General features: G+C 40.0%; 2 protein-coding genes across 6 annotated transcripts in view; one reads left to right on the plus strand and one right to left on the minus strand.

Moving 5' to 3' along the window:
- Positions 1–18,342, plus strand: part of Wdr19 (WD repeat domain 19) — a 73,509-nt gene extending 55,167 nt beyond the window's left edge. For all 3 annotated transcript variants that reach the window (XM_015482040.2, XM_048784347.1, XM_048784348.1), the window contains 9 exons: positions 326–403; positions 2,152–2,248; positions 4,080–4,204; positions 6,923–7,004; positions 8,442–8,592; positions 10,188–10,311; positions 11,165–11,241; positions 11,876–12,000; positions 18,061–18,342. In XM_015482040.2, the coding sequence (XP_015337526.1) occupies positions 326–403; positions 2,152–2,248; positions 4,080–4,204; positions 6,923–7,004; positions 8,442–8,592; positions 10,188–10,311; positions 11,165–11,241; positions 11,876–11,984 (843 nt within the window). In that variant the 3' untranslated portion in view covers positions 11,985–12,000; positions 18,061–18,342. The remainder of the gene's footprint in view (positions 1–325; positions 404–2,151; positions 2,249–4,079; positions 4,205–6,922; positions 7,005–8,441; positions 8,593–10,187; positions 10,312–11,164; positions 11,242–11,875; positions 12,001–18,060) is intronic.
- The window catches only part of Rfc1 (replication factor C subunit 1), a 111,063-nt gene that overhangs the window by 19,134 nt on the left and 71,144 nt on the right, over positions 1–20,785 (minus strand). Inside the window, exons 25-26 of one of the 3 annotated variants that reach the window (XR_007341061.1) lie at positions 20,438–20,583; positions 4,406–5,391 (exon numbers count right to left, since the gene is read on the minus strand). Coding sequence is in view for 1 of the 3 variants with exons in the window: in XM_015482039.2 (XP_015337525.1) it covers positions 20,500–20,583 (84 nt within the window). In the remaining 2 variants the exon portion in view is untranslated. Of the gene's footprint in view, positions 1–4,405; positions 5,392–19,297; positions 20,584–20,785 lie in introns of those variants that run through there. The other 2 variants (XR_007341062.1, XM_015482039.2) reach the window with 2 other exon arrangements.

The following is a 20,785-nucleotide window of genomic DNA, read 5'->3' on the forward strand; positions in this document are numbered from 1 at the left end:
GAGATGCACCCGTGAAAGGCCCAGGTCTTGTGCTCAAGATGCGATGCTTTTTGCCAGATGTTGCTACACTGATCTTAAGATTTTTTTTTATTGAAACCTAAGAAGCATATTCTCTGTACAAAGAAACATCAGCTGAGTAAAGTTACAGTTTCTAAGAATGGATTTTTATTGGCAACTAAAGACTCTGAGTCTATGTTTCCAGCACTTTACTATAGATACTTCCATGTATTCTTTTATTTCACATCCACAGCAAATGATTGTCTTTCTCCCCTCCTGCTAGGTTTAAGGTGCTGATTTGCTGGGGGTTTTTTCCTTTACAAAACAGGTTGGCCAAGCCAAAGATGAACTGCTGACCAGTCAGCTGATCGACCACCTGATGGGGGAGAGTGACGGCCTGCCCAAGGTAGGGGAGGCTCTGCTCTGTGGGTGCTCATGTCTTCATTCGGCCCAGCTTTCACCTATCAGCTATCAAGGCTTTGGAACACGGGCTTGAAAATTTGTCTCTGAAATTAGCTGCAGCTCATCTAGACAGACCCAAGTGTTGAAGGATGTTACGGATGTTCACTCTTTTTTGGTGGGTGGGTGGGTGGGTATTAGGGATTGAACCCAGGGGCACTCAGCCACTGAGCCACATCCCCAGATCTATTTTATATTTATTTAGAGACAGGGTTTCACTGAGTTGCTTAGTGCTTCGCCATTACTGAGGCTGGCTTTGAACTTGCAATCCTCCTGCTTCAGCCTCCCGAGCCGCTGGGATTACAGGCGTGAGCCACCGCGCCCAGCATGTATATTTACTCTTTCAAGTTAGCAGTCCACCTGGGAAATAGCTGCATCCCTCCAGAAAACAGTCCCCAGCACCTTGACTTTTGTTTTAGTTTAGTTTAGCTGGGAATTATGAAAACAATCGCTGTTTCACTGGTCCCTAAAAATCAGTGTGCTTTGTTCAAATTTTTTAAATTATGGACATTAACAAAAATCATATTAAGCATTAAAACAACTCACTTTAAAGTAGAAATTAATTGCAAAGATTATCTTTTCAAAATACTCCCTGAGAGTTCCTGCAGAAACTGGTCTTCTCCCTGTCCTGGTGAGAACAGACTTGCTAGCCTTTCAGAATGCCAGGAACCCGTTCTCCCTCTTGCTTTTATGGTCAAGGAATGCTGCTTGACCACTCAAGTCACTGATTTAAAGAGGGCTGTACATCTCACAGCTGGAGAGCAAGTAGATGCCTGAGTCCATTTCCTTTATTTTACAGATTAAGCCACTGAGACCCAGAGAAGCTAAATTGACTTGCCAAAGGACACAGGTCCTTGGTCTGATCCAAACCACCTCCCACTATGTCCACTTATTCCAATAACCTGGAAAGCAGCATCAAATACATGATGAAAGGCTCTCAAGCACAGGCCTGTAATCCCAGCAGCCTGTGAGGCTGAGGCAGGAGGATCATGAGTTCAAAGCCAGCCTCAGCAACATAGGGAGGCCCAAAGCAACTTAGTGATATCCTGACTTAAAATAAAAACTAAGCAGGCTGGGGATATGGCTCAGTGGTTAAGCACCCCTGGGTTCAATCCCTGGTACCAAAAAAAAAAAAAAAAAAGAAGAAGAAGAAAAGAAAAAGTCTCAAACTAGGATAGGAATAAAGTGATCAAAGGCTAAAGAAAATTTTTATAAAACAGAGAATTTATATGAGTTTTAAATTTTTTTTCAATCTTGGAAAACTGGTATATTGTGTAAGAATGCATTTCCCTCCAAATATATGAAAGATCCTCTGTGAAGCAGGGTTGGGAACAGAGACTTGGAATCCAGACCATGATGGTCCAAACCCTGGCTCTGGCTGTCTCCTATTGTATCAATTTCTCATCTATGAAATTAGAATAATAACCATTTCTCCTAGGGTAGGCCAAAGGACTTAACAGAGTTAATATTTCTTAAGTACTTAAAGGGCTACTGGGTACATATGAACCTCTGAACAAATTCCTTTATTGCGTTTTTTTTTCTAATTATTTTTTATTTTTTCCTTTATTGGGTTTTTAAAAACAGCATCAATTCTCAGTTACTGGCAGATGAATGTGATTGTAAGTGTAGAATCATAGGTGTTTTTCCCCTTAGCTAATGAAGAAAGTGATGTTTCTCTAACGGTTTGTATGATAGGACGCCAAATACCTGTTCCGCTTGTACATGGCTCTAAAACAGTACCGAGAGGCTGCCCGGACTGCCATAATAATTGCCAGAGAAGAGCAGTCTGCTGGTAAGTGCCTCACATGTACATTTTGTTTGTTTTGGTTTGGGCTTTTTATAGTGCTGGGATTTGAACCCAGGCCTCACACATATTAGGCCAGTACTCTAGCACTGAGCTGCCTCTCCAGCCCCAGTCCCTAACAGTTCTTTTTCTACCCAAATAGATGGTAGAATCAAGCCCCAAGCCCTTTTCTGACAGAAAAAAAAAAAAGTAGGCAGATTCTAATTTAGACTTGCTTTGAATCCGAAAGAATAAGGAAATAGCCAGGCACGGTGGTGCATGCCTGTAATCCCAGCAGCTCAGGAGGCTGACGCAAGAGAATTGCAAGTTCAAAGCCAACCTCAGCAATTTAGCAAGGTGCTAAGTAACTCAGTGAGACCCTGTCTCTAAATAAAATACATAATAGGGCTGGGGATGTGGCTCAGAGGTTGAGTGCCCTGAGTTCATTCCCTGGCACCAAAAAGAAAAGAAAGAAAGTAGGAAGTAGCCATTTCTAAGTTTCAGAGAAATGAAATAATAGCTGTCACAGAGGGACATAGAGTAACTGGACTGACCCTTCTCCTGTGGGGTACTCGTTCAGCCGTCCTTTGCAATCTTACAGTTCCTGACTCTGGACGACTCCTCTGACCTTCCCAGCCCACAGCCCCCTCCTACAATGGCATTTCCTTTCAGTTCCATGTGTTTGACCTTAACCATGTAAGAGATATCAGATGGTAGAAGATAATCATACTGTATTACTATGCACCTGGTTCTTTGTGATCTACAGGACTACTTATGGAAACTCCAGAATGTTCTATGGTTCCCTTATATGCTTTGTAAATAGTTATTGAATAAGTCACAATTCTTCACTAGTTTTTGCAAGCCAGTTCTCTTAGATATTAGATATATATATATCTTAAATATTAGATATATATATATATATATATGGAACACAATTCTAGGAAATATGCAATAAACTAACAGAGTACTTTATTCACCTTATATTAACTTCACACCTGTCAGATGTGTGCTAGGAGCTCGGGATACAGAACTGGGCCACAGTTCTGCCCTCGAGGGTTCACAATTCAATGGGAGAAAAAAAGTGAATTCTGAGTTGTTATTCAGGCTGACAAGTGCTAGACTAGAAAAGAGAAATATCATAAAAAAGACACTAGGAGAGGCGGTCCAGGGCATCCCAAAGGCTAGGGTGGTGACAGTTGGAGGATGGTAATGAGGGTGGCAACAAGGGCTCCAGCTGAGTTGGAAAGGAGAGAGATGAGGAGTAAGGGGATGTGCTGGGAGAGGGGCAGCCAGGCTATCACATCCCCAGGTGGGCAGCAGCAGGAGAAGGCAATGACCCTGGGCGTGGGGGGCAGATCTGCCGGGCTCAGGTCCTCTGCTCAGGAATTTACATTGGAGGGTTTTTGCAAGGGTGTGACCTGGAGGTGTTAGGCTTCTGGGTAGGCATGAAGTTTTGGAAAGACACTGACATCTGAATGAAGCTCAGGAGAAACACTGGTTAGCACACTACTGCCCGAAAGAAAATGAGAGGCACTCAGGGCAGGCACGAGGAAGGGAGCCGGACGGAATCTGAAGGCCTCAGAACTCAATAACCCAGCAGACTTTGGGGTCAGGTGGTTGCCCTGAGGAAGAGTGAATCATCTGGGAGGACATCTTCTCCTGAGGGACTGGCTGGATGTTAGTAACATGGAACAGGAAACACTACTAGGTTACTGTGTAGAAGAAAAGGTTAAAATATTACTAAAAACAAGATTAGCAGTTTCACTTATAAAATGAGGGCCCACAAAAGTCCTCAGATGACATCCTTTACAGTAATGTCATTTTACTGCCTTTTTTCAAGGAAACTATCGGAATGCACATGATGTTCTCTTCAGCATGTACGCAGAACTTAAATCCCAGAAGATCAAAATTCCCTCTGAGATGGCCACCAACCTCATGATCCTGCACAGTTATATACTGGTGAAGGTGAGGCCCTTGGAATGACCCAGAATAATGCTACAATACACTGCCTTATGTGTGAAATGAAAGAATGCCTAGCTGTTCACTGCAGAATAATGAGAGACATACTGAAGAGACTGGTAGAACTGGCTTGCTAAAGTGGCAGGGCGTGAGAGGACCCAAGCCCCAGCAGACGGGAGGGAAGAAAGGAGCAGGCTTTGCTGTGTGCGTCTTTCTATATTGTATTTATTTGGAAGCATATAGGTATATTTGTGTGCCCACAAAACAAATTTACTTAAAACATTTTTATTTATCCAGTAATTGTTAGTTTATTAATTCTAAATTAGTAGAGTTTACAAAATTTCACTGCTTTTAATATTGTTTCATTTTCAGCTACATAGAAAAATAATATGCATTAAAAATTTTTGAGAATATAGAAAGTTTGGTGAAAACAATCATTCAGGCTTGAAGTCTGTCACTCAGATATAAGTGTTAACATTATGTTGTACATATCCTCTGTGCTTCTTCAAATGCATGTACATACATTTTCAAATGTTTTACCAAGTTAGATCATATTTATTTCCAGTTGTACATTGGTTTTAATCAGCAGTTTTCAATAGAAACAAAATAGATCATGCAAATCTCAAGTACTTATTCATATAATATAAATCACTGTTGTATGTTTGCATGGGTATGTCCATATGTACACTCATATCTCTGTAAAGGTACAGACAGAATCTAACTTGTATTTTCCCAAATTTTCACTTAGGTCAAAGTACCTTGCATATTAGTAATAAATTGGTTCTCTGGCCAGTCCACAGGACCTCATGTAACCTTGAATTTAAACCGATTTAAACCCTGATTACTATGTCAGCACTGTCCAGTAGAATTTCCTGTGGTGATAGAATGTTCCATACCTGTGCTGTCCAGTACAAAAGCTGACAGCCTGTCTGTGGAGCTTGTGTAACTGCTAAAACTCAATTTTTAGCTTCATGTGATTTTAAAGTTTAAATGCCACATGTGACTAATGGCTACTATATTAGACAGCTGGGTCCTCAGCGCTGATTGATAGGAAAAGGCATTTAGAACTCCAACACGCAGCCCCCGGGGAGTCCACTTCCCTTCAGAGCAGCAGGATCCTTCTTTCCTAGAGAAAGTGGCTGCAAACAGGGAGGTTTTCCTCAGCTGCCAACGTGAGAGGTGACGCCAGTGTCCTGGGAGCACAGATAAGCAAAATGGAACCTTAGGTGTTGAGGGAGGCTAGAAACAGTTGGAGCTGAGGTGCAAAAAATAGAGAGGGATTCCTCCTCCAGGCTGTCCACCACCATATGCCATGGAATGCTGCTTGAGTCCTTTTCTTCTCTGGCCCCCAGGGCTGACCCATCCCTTCCATTCCATCCAGACATTCTCCTCCCTTCTCGCTGGAGAGCACCCTTGTGACTCTTCCCCTCAGCTCTAATCTCTCACCAAGCATTTCCAAGGCTTTCTAGGTCTTTGACTGCTTGTAGTATCTAAAGCAAACTATCAAACCCCCTCAAGGAAGAATACATTGATGCACAAATGTCACAAGTATCTTTGACACAAAGGACTGAAGAAAGATTCATCCACACACATTTAAAGAGAAATGTGGACTTGGCTTTGGTGCAGCTTTCTCCTCAGAGCTGGGATAGGGAGCGTGGCTTAATGACAGCCTAGGACATTCAGGTGTCGGTGGCTCGGCTGGGCAGTGTTGAGGCCCAGAGTCAGTGGAAGGTGGTGGAGAATAAGCAGGAAGGGCTTCCCTTGCTTCAGATAAGAGATCAACAATAGCTAATAAAATAGAACATTTATAGCAATATATTCTAACTATGTGAATGTGGTCACTCAAGAGTAGACAAATGTGCATATTTTTGGACCAAGGTAGATTACAAGTAACTAAGACTGCAGAAAGCAAAGCCGTGGATGAAGGGGACTACTATACTTCTCTCCATCCCCACTCTCCCACCTCTAAGGGCCCCCTCACCTCACACTGGGTGACTGCAATGGCTTTTTGGCCAGGCTTTTGCCAATTCTGCAGCTTTACCTCAACTTACCCACACCCCTCCACCTCAGACCTTCCATCTGCCATTGCCCTTTCCCCCGCCATGAGCAACACCCTCTACCTTTAACAGATTCCTTCTTCCTTCCCTCCCTTCCTTCCCCTCACACCAACTTGGCAAAGTTGGTATTAATAATGTCCAGTAAGAGATGGACCAGGGATGTGAACTCATGTCAAGGGTCTAGGGCAGAGTAAAATGCAGAGCATAGAAGAGGTGAGACCTAAGGCCACCGTGGTAGGCAGCAGCCGTTTGAAGGAGAGGCAGTAAGGAAGAAATTGCCAGTGGTATCATCCAGGAAAGGCTGCAAGGACCTCGTGATGGCCCTATCTTGGCCCACAATTAAGAAGTTATTTGGGCCAGGTGAGGTGGCGCATCACATTCCTGTAATCCCAGTGGCTCGGGAGGCCGAAGCAGGAGGATTGTGAATTCAAAGCCAATCTCAGCAACTTAGCGAGGCCCTAAGCAACTCAGCAAGACCCTGTCTCTAAATAAAATATAAACAGGGCTGGGGATGTGGCTCAGTGGGATGAGGCTCCTGAGTTTAATCCCCAGTACCAATAATAATAATAATAATAATAATAATAATAATAATAATGTTGTTGTTGTTTAGGGGAACAAAGCATGATTTGGGACTGCCTGTAAAAATAAAATGTATCATTTATTTCAGATTCATGTTAAAAATGGAGATCACATGAAAGGGGCACGCATGCTCATTCGGGTGGCCAACAACATTAGCAAATTTCCATCACGTAAGTACTGTGTGAAGAGCTCACTATCCACCCGTCCACCCTAGTGCAGTTTGAGATCTATACTCACAGACTCAGCTGCCAGCCAGTGTTTTATATACTATGTATACAGGTAACCCCTGCCTGGCATGTACCAAAATTTCCAGCCTCCTAAGAAGCAAATATCCACATAAACCACATTGTTTGTACAAAGATTTTTAGGCACACGGAGCCACTCATCAGTTCTGGAAATGGTGGGATCTCTCACTAAATCCAATTTCCCAGATACAAGTCAAGGGCCAACCATTCAAGCAGGTCTAGTCTAAGGATAAAGTCTCCAGCATGAACACGTGGCTACTCTTCTGCACACATGGGGATCAGTCTCCACATGTTATAGATAAGCAAACTGGGTCAAAGAAAGTGAAAAATAACATCCATCTGCCCAAGATCACATTGTCAGTTAAAAAGTTTGATTCTGTGTTCTCAACCACAGTAGGACATGGTCTCTGAAAAAGGTTCTGTTATTCTAAAAGATATGACATGACAATATTCTTAAATGGATAAGACTTTGTACCATAATAGGACAGATATCTACCTATTTTTTTCCCATAAAGGATCACATGTTAAATGTTTCAGGTTTTGTGGGCCCTTTGTCCCTCACAACTATTCGACTCTGACATTTTTGCATGAACAATACATATATGAGTGAGCAGGGCTGGGTTCCAACAGAACTATTTTTTAGACACAGAAATCTTGGAACCTCATAAAATTTTAACATGCCACAAAATATTATTCTTTTGATCTCTTTTCAGCCATTTAAAATGTAGAAACCATTCTTACTTCATGGGTTATACCAAAGTCAGAGGGCCAGATCTGGCCTATGGGTCACAATCTCACCAACCCGTTCTCTAAATGTATTTTTGTTACAGAAAAGGACTTAATACCATTTGACAAAGGGTAGGACAGAACAAGCCCTCTCATGCATGTTGGTGGGAATGAAGCTGATGTAGCCTTTCTAGGAAGCAGTTTGTCTACTAGTAGTGAGTCATTTTTAAAAGGTCATGTTCTTTGAGTCAGTAATTCTGATTATCTGTCCTAAAGGAAGAATTAGGTGCCTGCAGAAAGATTAGTGCATAAAGTTATTAACTTCCCAGACCCATTTATCAGCAATCTTGTCAGATGCAAAAAAATCTCAGGTGTGGAAGGAGCCTCGCCCCAGTGTCACCTCAAGGGTTGTTGGTCCCAGTGTCCCAGAGCAACAAGTTAATCAAGGGAAAGACATCAGTTAGCCTGACTACATGGTGGTGTCCTTTCCTTATTAAACATATCACATGTGGGTCTTTGCAGAAAAAGCTAAGCTTGGGTGAGTGTGATCCTATTTTTCTAGCAACCAGGGATGGAGTCACGCCTGTGCCCTGAGAACAGGAGCCATGTGCTTTCTCTGTTGCATTTGTATTGCAGACATTGTGCCCATCCTGACGTCTACTGTGATCGAGTGTCACAGGGCAGGCCTGAAGAACTCTGCTTTCAGTTTTGCAGCTATGCTGATGAGGCCTGAGTACCGCAACAAAATAGATGCCAAGTACAAAAAGAAGATCGAGGCAATGGTCAGGTAGGCAGAGATAGCCATTTCTACTCTCTAATCCCATTGCCCAGAGGTATTTTTCAAAATGGAGCTGCTAATGCGCAGGCTCAATAAGAAAGTAGACAGCAGGTAAGGGATTATATTCAGCTACAAAGCACAGAAAACCCAACAATGTCTTGAAACAAATCAGGATTTATGTGACTCTTGCACAAGACTTCATGGTCTAGGGCTGGTGCCACTGTGTCCTGATACCACCAAGCACAGATCCAGCTGTGCTATCTACAAGACGGAAGTTTCTTCCTCTTGGTTGCAAGATAGCTGCCACACCTACAGACATCACATTCCCATTCAAGGAGGGAAGAAGTAAGAGAATTAAAGGAAGGGCTTTTGCCTGGCAATTCAGGAAGGCATCGTCCTCAGGACTCCCAGTTCACCTCTTTAGCTAGCTCTGCCACACAGCATACTGCTGAGTGGAAACAAGTTCTCTTACCAAGGAAGGAGAGAATTAATGGCTACTAGCAAGGAGCATCTGCCAGGGGAATAAATAAACTAGTGGACATTCTCAGTGTGAGAAACTCTGTAACAGCCCTTTGCCAGTCGAGTCCAAATCCTGTGCATTTCCAAAGGCACATAAGGCATGTCCTCGCTTCAGAAAGCAGGCTAGTGGCCTGGTCAGAAATCTAGGAAAAAAGTAGCAATACCGTCTACAAAAGGAAAGATTAGTTGCAATCATGCAGCAGTTCTAAACAACTTGTCCAGAGTAGTGATGACACTTAGGATACCGATTAGTCCCAGTTATGACCAGGGACCCAGCTGTACCGGAAACGTGACCCAGGCCTCAGCCAAGGAAAATGGAAGCAGGTAACACTTCAGTTTCAGATGGCCCTGGGACCATCCTCACGGCAAAGAACTTTTAAACTGGGTGGGCCTACCTGAACACACCCTTTTTTAAAAGCTAACAAGTTTAATGGCTTCACACCAAATCAGTCTGACCCAGTACGCTTTCCAGCGTGGAAGGGGAGAACTGCAAAATGAGGACAGGTAGAGCAGGCTGGCCAAGGCCCTGGCTTTGAGGAGACGATTGTCATTCTCCACACATGAGTGAGTGGTCCACAGCTGTGTGGTCTAAAATGGAACCCACTAGCCACATATGGCTCTTTAAATTTAGATTAATTAAAATGGAAATAAACTTTGAAACTTAGTTCCTCACATATATCAAGTATATGACTCGTGGCCACAGTATTAGCACAAAATTAGAACTCTCCCATTGTCACCAAGTTCTGTTGGAACAGTGCTGGAAAGCCGTTAAAAAAACCCTTCAGCTACACAAAAAGGAAAAGAGGGAAAATATCAAGCTCACTGCTACAGAGACACAGCAAGTCCTCCCTGTGTTTTCCGCCATTTAAGTGCTGTGAACTCTTTAACTCCTGAACCTGGGCAATCCTGGGTTCTCTCTCTTCCCTACAGCGGGATCAAGGGTGGCAGGGAGCTGAGAAGCATCTCCAATCTCTGAGTCTGCCTATGAAGAAGCTGGTAGTTACACAGTCCTTTCCAAGTGTGCTTTTTGCTATCCATCTTCTATGAAATGTGTTTGTAAATGACATGTGATGGTTCCTCCACAGGAGACCTGATACATCTGAGACAGAAGAGGCCACGACCCCGTGTCCATACTGTGAATTTCTTCTCCCAGAGTGTGAACTCCTCTGTCCTGGATGTAAAAACAACATCCCCTATTGCATTGCAACAGTAAGTTTCTTTATGATAATAGTTTCCCTTTTCATTTGAATACTTGATATACTTCTGCATTTTCTTCATTTCTGAAATAATCCTATTCTTCCAATTTCCTGCCACACTTAGCATACAATTTCATGGTCAGCAAAGTTGGAAGTTATGTTCAAAGCATATGTAAGCTAGGGCACTGGCCAGAAGGCACTACAGGGCAGCTGGGCAGATGAGGATCAGCAGCTGTGGGCTCAGAGTTTTTCTTGACACTTACTAGACCACAACATGGTGCCATTTCCTGTACCTTGCTACACGCATCTGTAATAAGACTTTCCTACTGAGATCGACTAGACTGAAAAGATAACATGTCCTAACAAGGTCTTACAACAACATCTGACATGCTGCAGCATTTCATAAATGGTAGTTTAGAGTTGTTGTTGTTTTAATAATTGTGGGTTTTTTTAGCCTTTATTTTATTTATTTATTTTATGTGGTGCTGAGGGTTGAACCCATTGCTTCACACGTACTAGGCAAGCGCTCAACCACTGAGCCCCATCCCCAGCCCACTGGTAGTTTTTATTACAACCAACTGTCAAAAAATTATTTGTTCATCACTGGACTAATGTAAACTCTGTTTTAAAGGAAAATAAATTCAGGTAATGATGTAAAAAAAAATGAAGATTATTCCGTCTTTAAACATGAATCTGGTAAGTAAAATTTAGCTTTAGTACTTCTGATACCATCTCTTTCTAGGCAATTATAGGAAATAGCAATAATTTCATAATTTAGAGGCCTGGCTTTAATTGTAATTGTTATAACTTAATACTGGGATTTTTAAAACAAAGATGAATTTTACTCTTAAATGTACTGTTTCCAGGGCCGGCACATGTTGAAAAATGACTGGACAGTGTGTCCACATTGTGACTTTCCTGCACTATATTCAGAATTTAAGACGTAAGTGTGCATCCTTTCACAGTCACAATTTTATACAAAAATAGGCCTTTTGTTTTTCACTTCTTTATTCTGAAGTCTCCTTATGTTTCATGTTCCTAAAGACCCCTAAAGACCCAAATTGTCTTCCTGAAAGAAACTTCTATGACCTATGGACCATTATCTTTAAGAGGATCTTTCAATAGGCATGGTGGTGCCCACCTGTAATCCCAGTGACTCAGAAAACTGAGGTAGAGGCTGAGGCAGGAGGATTGCAAGTTGAAAGCCAGCCTCAGCACCTTATCGAGAATCTGTTCCAAAATAAAAAATAAAAAGGACTAGGGATGGGATGTGGCTCAGGAAAAAGAATAATCTTTTATTATTATTGATCGACACAGTATCTCAAACTTCACCTACTGAGTTGCTTAGCACCTTGCTTTTGCTGAGACTGGCCTTGAACTCATGATCCTCCTGCCTCAGCCTCCCAAGCCACTGGGATTACAGGTGTGCACCACCACACCTGATAAATATTTCTAATTCTTAAATTGCATGAGTTATGAAGTAAAGATAGAAAATAGCTGCTTTTTACACTAGAATTACTCAAAGGTAAAGGAATATTGTACAACTATCTTACTCTGAATTTCCCTCCCCAAAACAGTATGTTAAACCATGAAAGCACATGTCCTATGTGTTCAGAAAGATTAGATTCTGCTCAGCTGAAGAACATTTCAGACTGTACCAAGTACCTGCGAACAGAGATGGAATAGTGGGCAGCATGTGCAGGTAAAGACACCATTCTCTCATGTTCCAGAGCACACACAGCCGGTACTTGGTAATGGCATTCACTTCTTTTTGTGTATCATGTATTTTTAGATCTGAATAATTGGACAAGAAACCTTTGATGTATTTTTTTAATGCTAAAATGCAGGCAATGTAGTCGCCAGTGACAAAAGTTATTTGGCCAAGGAGAATCACGGAAAGCAACTAGAACTCGCTGTATCAAGTCACATAGAATTCTTTCTGATCAGTTCATTAAAACTAGAGCCACCTAATGAAAGTGGATATTACTGATATAATTCAGAAGAATATGCTCTAAAAAGTTTTGGCTTCCAGAGATTTGAAAAAAATCCCATTTGTTTTTCTTTCCAAGTCTCAGTTTTGTCAAGTGGAAGCTACACATACTTGTGCTGTTCTCCATTGACAAGGATTTACTCACATGGCTACATAGTGCAGAAGGAGGAAGGAAAATGTAGTCTCTAGCTTGGAAGCCAAAAGCCCTACTAAAAATTATGAGATTTTTTTTACTAAAAGAAAATATTCTTTTATTGTAATTGACACAGAATTTCAAACTTAACCTTAGGAGGAAACTCCAGGTCTCTGACCACAACCTGTTCTCTCCAGGTCTTCCCTACCTTTCCCTACCTCTGCCAGTGGCAGCTCCCTCCACTCAGCTGGTCAGGATGTGAACTGGAGAGGTGACCTTGATTCATCACACCCTTACCCCACCCCCATCAGTCCACCTCCAGCATCTAGTTCCCTTCCTAAACCCATCAGTGGCTTTAGAAGAGCCTACAGGTGGTGAGCCGGCCCCAGCCTCCTCCTGTCTCATCTCAGATTATTCCTCTTGCTCACTATGCTGCAGCCCATTGACCTTTCTGCTGTTCTCCAATACTCCAGACTCTTCACAGGGGATGCACCATCTTCCATTCCCATCAGCGATGGGAATAGTTTCTCCACAAGCTCACTCATACCTGTTACCATCTGCCCTTTGATTGCAATCATCCTGCTGGGTGTAAAGATCTTGATTTGCATTTCCTTAATGGCAAGTGTTGTGGAATCTCTTTTCCTGTTTATTTCTTTGAAGATATACAGGTCCTTCGCCCATTTATTTTGTTGTTGAGTTATAAGTTCTTTTAGAATATATTCTAAATACATTTTATCAGATATGATTTGCAAATACTTTACTCCTGGGATGGTTTGTTTGTTTTCACTTCTTTAATATCTGAGTCACAAGTTTATTTTGTGAATTCCAATTTATTTCTTTCTTTGACTGCTGTCATATCTAAAAAAATATTATTTAATCCAAGGTCATGAAATTTACACTTATGTTTCCTTTTAGGAATTCATAACCATTACTCTTACATTGAGGTCGTCTTTGACCCATTAAGTGGTATGGATCCTCCTCCTTTTCCGTGTAGATAATCCAGTTGTCCCATATATTCATTGAGAAGACTCTTCTATCTTCACTAGCACTGGGTTATCTGTCTTTTAACTTTTTACTATAGTGAAACAAATTGACATCTATAATCATAGGGGTTGTTATCTTTTTGAACTGTCAAAATTATTTATTCTAGTCACAAATTGTTCATCAAACATGTTTGAAAATATTTCCTCCCACTCTGGCTTTCTGCTTCTGAATGGGCATTTGGATAGCAGATATTAATGAATTTGTTTATCAGTTCTTTAATTTCATAGTTATTCTGTGTCCTACCCTTATTTTTAATTGCTCATTGAAGTTAGGAACACATTTTCCTGTTTTCTTATAGAAACTCTAGATCTGTGACTCATCTTGAGAGGATGTTTGTCTATAATGAGGAGGGGCTGTCCCACCCCCCCAACACACACACCAAGTAGACACAGATTCAGTCTTCTAATACCATCTGTTAGCAGGTCTTTCCTTTCCTCATTGAACTACTTGGATGCTTTTACTGAAAATCAGTTAGGTTTTAATTGTGGCTGTTTTTAAACTGATGGACTTGTTCATTATTTTAACACTACATTGTTTCAATTATTTTAGGTTTATAGTGGTATATTAAAGTCTTGAAGTACTGTGGATGCTCCAACTTTGTTTTTTCCCAAGATTATTTTGTCCACTCTTGGTCTTTTTATCTTTATATCTTAATCAGCTTATCAAATTAAGATTAGGATTTCCTTTAGTTGTTGCTGCTATACAGCATCCTAAAACAACATACACTTATTATCGGTGAGTCAGTGTCTAAGCATAGCTTTAGCTGGGCCTTCTGCTCAGGGTCTCACAAGACTATAGTCATGGTGTTGGCTGGAACTCATGGGCTTCAAGTCCTCTTCCAGGTTCACCACTAGCAGAATTCTGTTGTACATGATTGGAGAACTGAAGCCCTAAGCACTTAGAGGTAGTTTCCTGACACATGAAATTATGCTTCAAAGCCCAGCAAAGGACTTCTCTCCAATGTACAACTTCCCTTCAGGGAAAGTCTAAACCCTCTTAAAAGGGCTTACCTAATTAGGTCAGGCCACCTAAGTTAAAGTCCTATTGATTAATTCAGTCAGCTGACTGGGGACCTTAACTGCACCTACAGAATCCCTCATGTAATATAGACAAACATTGTTATTTCCACAATCACAAGACCTTCCCCGCACTTAAGAGCCAAGATAGGATGTGTACACTGAGGGTGGGAATCTAGGGGGTCACTCTAGAATTCTGCCTGCCAAAACTACATTGATTCTGTAGACCATTTTGAGAACTGACATCTTTAATGTACATTTATTTCAAAATCTTGAAATTCCTTTTGACAATGTAACTTTCAGTACAGGAGTCTTTCATTAAATTTATTCACAAGGACTTTGATATGGAATTTTTTATTTTCCATTGGTATGGAAAAATGCAGTGGATTTTTGTATCCTGACCTTGCATCTTGCAGCCTGCCTCCTACCCTAGTACTAGGGATTGAACCTGGGGCCCTCTACCACTGTACCCCAGCCCTTTTATTTGGAAACAAGGTCTTACCTAAATTGGCCAGGCTGGCCTTGATTCAGCAATACCCCTGCATTAGCCTCCCAAATAGTGTGATTACAGGCATGTGTGCCACCATGCCCAGCTTTTTCTAAATTTATGTTTTATGTCATAGTGTATAGTCCTTCAGATTGTCTATGTAAATAAGCATGTCAACAGACAAAAAAAATTTTCTTCCTTTCTAATATTTATGACTTTTATTGCTCTCTCTTCCCATATTGCATTAGCTAGGATCTCTAGTACAATGTTGTATGAAAGTAGTAAAATCAACATCTTTGTCTTATTTCGGGTATTGGGAGAAAGCATTCAGTATTTCACCATTGTGATTAGTTGTAAGGTTTTTAAGAGAGGCCTTCTATGGGGCTGGGGTCGTAGCTCAGTGGTAAAGCATTTGCCTAGCATGTGTGAGGCACTGGGTTCAATTCTCAGCACTACATATAAATAAATAAAAAATAAAGGTCCATTGACAACTGAAAAAAAAAAATTTTAAGAGAGGTCTTCTATCTTAATTACAAAAGTTTCCTTTTATTCCTAGTTGGCTGAGTTTTGAATTTTGTCAAATGAATTTTCTGTATTAACTAAGATGATAAGTTTATCCCCCTTTATTCCATTAATATAAATTATATTGATTTTGAGTGTTAAAATCAACTTTTACTTAGGGGATATATTCACTTGATCATGATATATTTCCCTTTTTATGTACTTCTGGATTATTTTGCTTATACTGAGAATATTGTGTCTAAGTTTATGAAGGATACTGGTCTGTAATTTTTTGTTCTAATTTCTTTTTCAAGTGTTATGTTGAATTTAGGTATACTGTTTCATTATTTTTGTCTTGCCTTCTATTCATATAATCCAATTCTTTTTTTTTTTTTTTTTAAGTATTTCACTTGATTCCTCTGTTGACCTTTTTATCTATATACCTTTGCAAAACTTGTTACTTGGTCAGTAGCCTATGTCACAAATATACATATATATATACAGATACATACACACTTATAAACCTCATGGTATTATTTTCCTTTATCATATCTTAGAAATTACAAGAAAAAGTATGGATATAACCTTATACTTGCCGACCTATTTTCCACTTCCATGATATTCTTGCATTTCTGAATCTAGATTTCCACACGGTATTATTTGCTTTCAGCCTAAAGAATTTCCTATAGCACTTCTTTCAAGTTCAGGTTTGTTAGTGATTATTTCTCTGTCTTTACTTTCCTTCAATTTTGAAGGATATTTTCACTTGATAAGGAATTCTGGTTTGGGGGTTTTTGTTGTTGTTTATTTCTTATAGTACTTAAAAGATACTTGTCCATCGTTGTTCCCTATGTATACCATTTTCCTCTATGGCTGCATTCAATACCTTCTCTGTTTTTAGAATTTGACTATTTGACTAGGTGTGTTTTTTTTTTTTAAATTTTTTTAGTTGTAGTTGAACACAATATCTTTTTTTTAATACCTTTATTTTATCTGTTTACTTTTATGTGGTGCCAAGGATCAAACCCAGTGCCTCACGCATGCTAAGCGAGTGCTCCACCACTGAGCCACAACCCCAGCCCAGTGTGTTTGTTTTTATTCACCTTGAGATTTTCTAGGCTTCTTGGATCTGTTATGTTTATTTTTTCATCAATTTGGAAATCCTGGGCCATTATTTCTTCAAATAGTTTTTCTATCCCTTTCTATCTTTTTTTTCTAGGACTCCACTTGTACCTGTATTTGACTACCTTATCAATTTGTTTCGATCTATATCCAAGTTCACTGACTGTATTGGTAAAAGCACTTCAAATTTTGTACTTTCAGTTCTAGATTGTTCTTAGTTTCCATTTTTATGAACTCCCACACCTGTCATTCCTTATGATAAATGCCTTTGAACATATAAAATAACTGTTTTAAAGTCTGTTATTTCAACATCTGTATAACCTCAGGATTGTCTTCTATTTTCTTCTAGTTACCTGTCACATGTTGTGTTTTTCTCACCATTCAGTAATACTGTATGTTGGACATTACAGATATATTTTAGAACTCTGTGATTCTTTATTTGCTCTTAGAAAATGATGATTATTATTCTAACCAGCAGTTAAATTCAAATTCCAAACTCCGTCCAGCAGCTAAACTCTCCACTTAATTATTTCAGATCTTGAGCTATTGCTTTTCACTAGCTTTTTGAGAACCTATTTTAAACCTATAAAACTTAAGGATTTGTGTAGAGTTTACAGATTTTGAGGCAACCCCATTTTTTGAATATGCCCCTCAGATTCCAGTAGCTCTGGCATCCACAGAATCTATTCTCTGACTCCAAGCCATTCCATGCCTTGTGTACTTACCCTCAGGTGAAAAGCCATGCAAATATGACACTTAGCCAGCAGCATTCAAGAGTTGACCTTTCCAAGTTCTGCCTGTTTCTGGTGGTTCTCCAGGGCCTTTGAATAGTTGTTTGAATAGTTGTTTATTATATTTTGTCTCAGGTTTATAATTGTTACCAACAGGACAGCTGATTTACATCTCTCATACTTCTGTTTTTAATAAACCTCCACAGAATCTCTCCAAACACTGTCCCTACATTAAAACTGAATATACTTTATAAAAACTTTTGAGTCCTTAAACCATGCTAAGTCACAGCTCCTGGCAGTGAGTGTCTTCAGTGAGTTATGATCATGCACTGTCTTTTTAAAATGTCACTGTTGTCTTTTAAACAATGAATATTGGTTGAAGCCATTGTTCACTGGTTCCTTTAGATAAGCAATCTTTAATTGTTTAATTTCAGGAAGAAAAGAACAGTATATATGTTCTCTGTAGTTTGCTGAGGATTCACTCTGCATTTTCTCATTCTTCCCAGTATGGCTGTCATCAGCATCATTCTCAATTTACAATAAAGGCTTAGAAGCTTGCCACACATTAGTCAGTCACAAGGCCAGCATTGAAACTCAATACTGATTATAGACCGGAAATTTCTAGCTTGAATGTAGTGTTCTTGTTCCATAGTTCAGAAATAAGCAGAATGTGGCTTGATTATTAAATGCTAGTAATTACCTGAAACCCTTCTGAAGGCATGTGTTTGTCTTTTCTAGATACAGTTCCTGAGAAGATAGTAATTTTTCCACAGGAGACTGTTTCCACCCCAATGGACTTAAGAAATGATTCTTCATAGATACACAAAAAAGAAACAGAGGTGACCTCTCCAGGTCAGCACTTGGCAAAAGTGACATATAATAGTGTTGTTTATTATACTTTGTATATTTCCTCTTCAAAGTTTACATTTTAATAGTAACCTATAACGTAATTGTAAATACTTAGTTTTTGATTACTTTTATATTTTGAATATCTCCTTTAAAATAAAATTATTGACTAGATATTTGTACTGTTTTCTTGGAGTTAAAGACAGAAAAAGAGATGATGAAGGTAGCTTTCAAGCACATTGTGAAGTTTCGATAGTACATATATATTAAGTGTAAAAAATCTTGAAATATGTTCATACAAATCAAGGCTTTTAGCAGAATCAGTCCCAGAATCAAAACACAGTAAAATTTTTGTCATTCTGCACACTACGGAATTTGTCACAAATTGTTTGACTTCTCCTAAAAACACCCATTACTTGGAATCTTTCCCAAGGCGGTGTGACAGTTCCTTCCTCGTATCATGTACACCACACAAATAGGCTGCAAGGGACCATACTTTTCCTGCAACTTCAGTATATGCTTCCTTGCCATCCTAGCCAATGTCACCAAAGTCTAAACAGCTAACAGAAATGAGTCACCTCTGAATAAATCACACAGTTTTACATTTATGGCACTCCTAAGCTGAGGCGAGGGCCCACAGGGCCAATAATGTTTTATAGCATCTAAGCAGCCTGCCTGTATGATGCTTCCAGCTTTATCACCTGTCCTTCCCTCCTAATGGCCAGCAGGACAAGCCAGAGGCCTTTGGCCAAAGTGATTCAATACAATTTACTAACATAAAACCCACACATAATCCCCCACTTATGAGGACAGCAAAGAAGATTTAGACCTACACTGTCATCCTCATATATTAAATAGCACATTGATAATTTCTAAAATAGATGTTCTTGTACACATGTTTAGAACATTCATAATGAACAGTAAAGGACACTATTTGTTCTGGCTCCAAAGGGGCCCTTTCCAGAGTGTACAAAATAACTGGGCAGACATGACTTGCTATTCAAAAAGAATAGAAGTGCAAGAAGAATATGCATGAGAAGACCATCTTCACCCTACTAGAGAAATAACTTTCACTGAAACTGAAAAGTTTCAAGTCTGGCTTTAACAAAGAAGAGCATGGCTCAGTGGGTAAAGGCTTAAGGCAAAATTTTATTTTCATAATGAATTAATCTCCATGAAAGATACTTCAAAAGTCTCCAGAACTTTGTCCAATCTCCCAAACAAGATTATCAGTCCCTGAAGGCAAGTTAACACTATCCTTATTTTATATTCCTTTTAGCATATACCTCACAGAGGCAGCACACACCTCTGAGCATTTCTGACAAGATCAAAAAAATAGCTAGAAAACTAAATTCCAGGTTAGATCCATAACCTTCAGAGCCACTGGCAAGCATATCTCTAGGTACAGCCTGAAGTTCCAACAGATCCATCACAGGACAGAACCCCATCTACAGCCAAAGTAAGCCTAAGAAACCCTGCCTGAGCCCTACTGGTTTGAACCTAATGAGATGCACAAGGGCGGGCACGCCTGGCAATCCTATGGCCCTACCCTCTACTAGCAACAAAGAGGGCCTCTCCATGAGAGAGGTGCATGACTGTGGTCAGCACTGGAGGGAGGGAAGCTGGAAATTCCAGCTCTGGCTCTTCAACTGCCAGTCATGTTTCACACAACTGGTTAGTATGGATTATAATGAGCTTTTAATCCACTCATTTGCAAACTAATAAGGAAAGTAATACACCAACATACTATTTTGCTGTACAAGATGACAATCTTGAGAAAAATTTGTACATGTATCATGTGGAACATTTTTATTCCTAATTTATACTTTGTAAGATGCTTGACAATGTACAAAGAATACCCAGTTCTAGGTGGTGAATATTTTGTATTGATTTATTTACAAAATTTCACCACATAATAAGAACTACCTTTAAAAAAAATCAGCATTGGTCCTATAAAGGCCATTAGGATAAATTCTTAAACCTACAAAAGACACCTTCGTACCCCTGCTCTCAGATTTATCATTGTTAATGAAAATCTGGCACGAAAGCCCACATGCAGTTTCTGGTTCTAATTATACACAGTCATCTGAAGTACAACAATCTAATTAGATTGGCAGGGGACAGTGGAGCACCCACATAGTCCTACAGACCTCTATGAGAGGTGTGCACGAGCCTACCGGTTACATCCCAGCTGTGCTGCCTTTGGAATGGGACCACCATGTCATCCCATTATGCTAAACATGGCTCCCCTGGAAAAAACGAGGCTTACTCTAGACCAGCTGGACTGGTCAGGAGGGTAGATAAAAAGTGGCTGTTGGTGAAAAAATGGTTTCATTTCTTCAAACTTTTTCCTTTTCCTTTTTTGGACTCCTTATCTTTTTCTGGTTTTGAAGGCTTTGGAGATTTTGTCTTTTTCTGTTGGAGGGAAAAGATGCACAAAATAGTTAGTAGCTGTGTTCATGAGTAAATGAAACAAACTTCTCTCTACAATAAATCTCATCTTTATCTGCAGCTGAATTTAAAAAGAAGAGAGGCTGCAAACATCTAGATCTTGAACTACTGCTGCCTCTGATGAGCTTGCCTCTAAGAAACAACTAGGCTAGTTAAACTTTTCAAA

Source organism: Marmota marmota, unplaced genomic scaffold (assembly GCF_001458135.2).
Source record: "Marmota marmota marmota unplaced genomic scaffold, marMar, whole genome shotgun sequence".
Taxonomy (NCBI): Eukaryota; Metazoa; Chordata; class Mammalia; order Rodentia; family Sciuridae; genus Marmota; species Marmota marmota.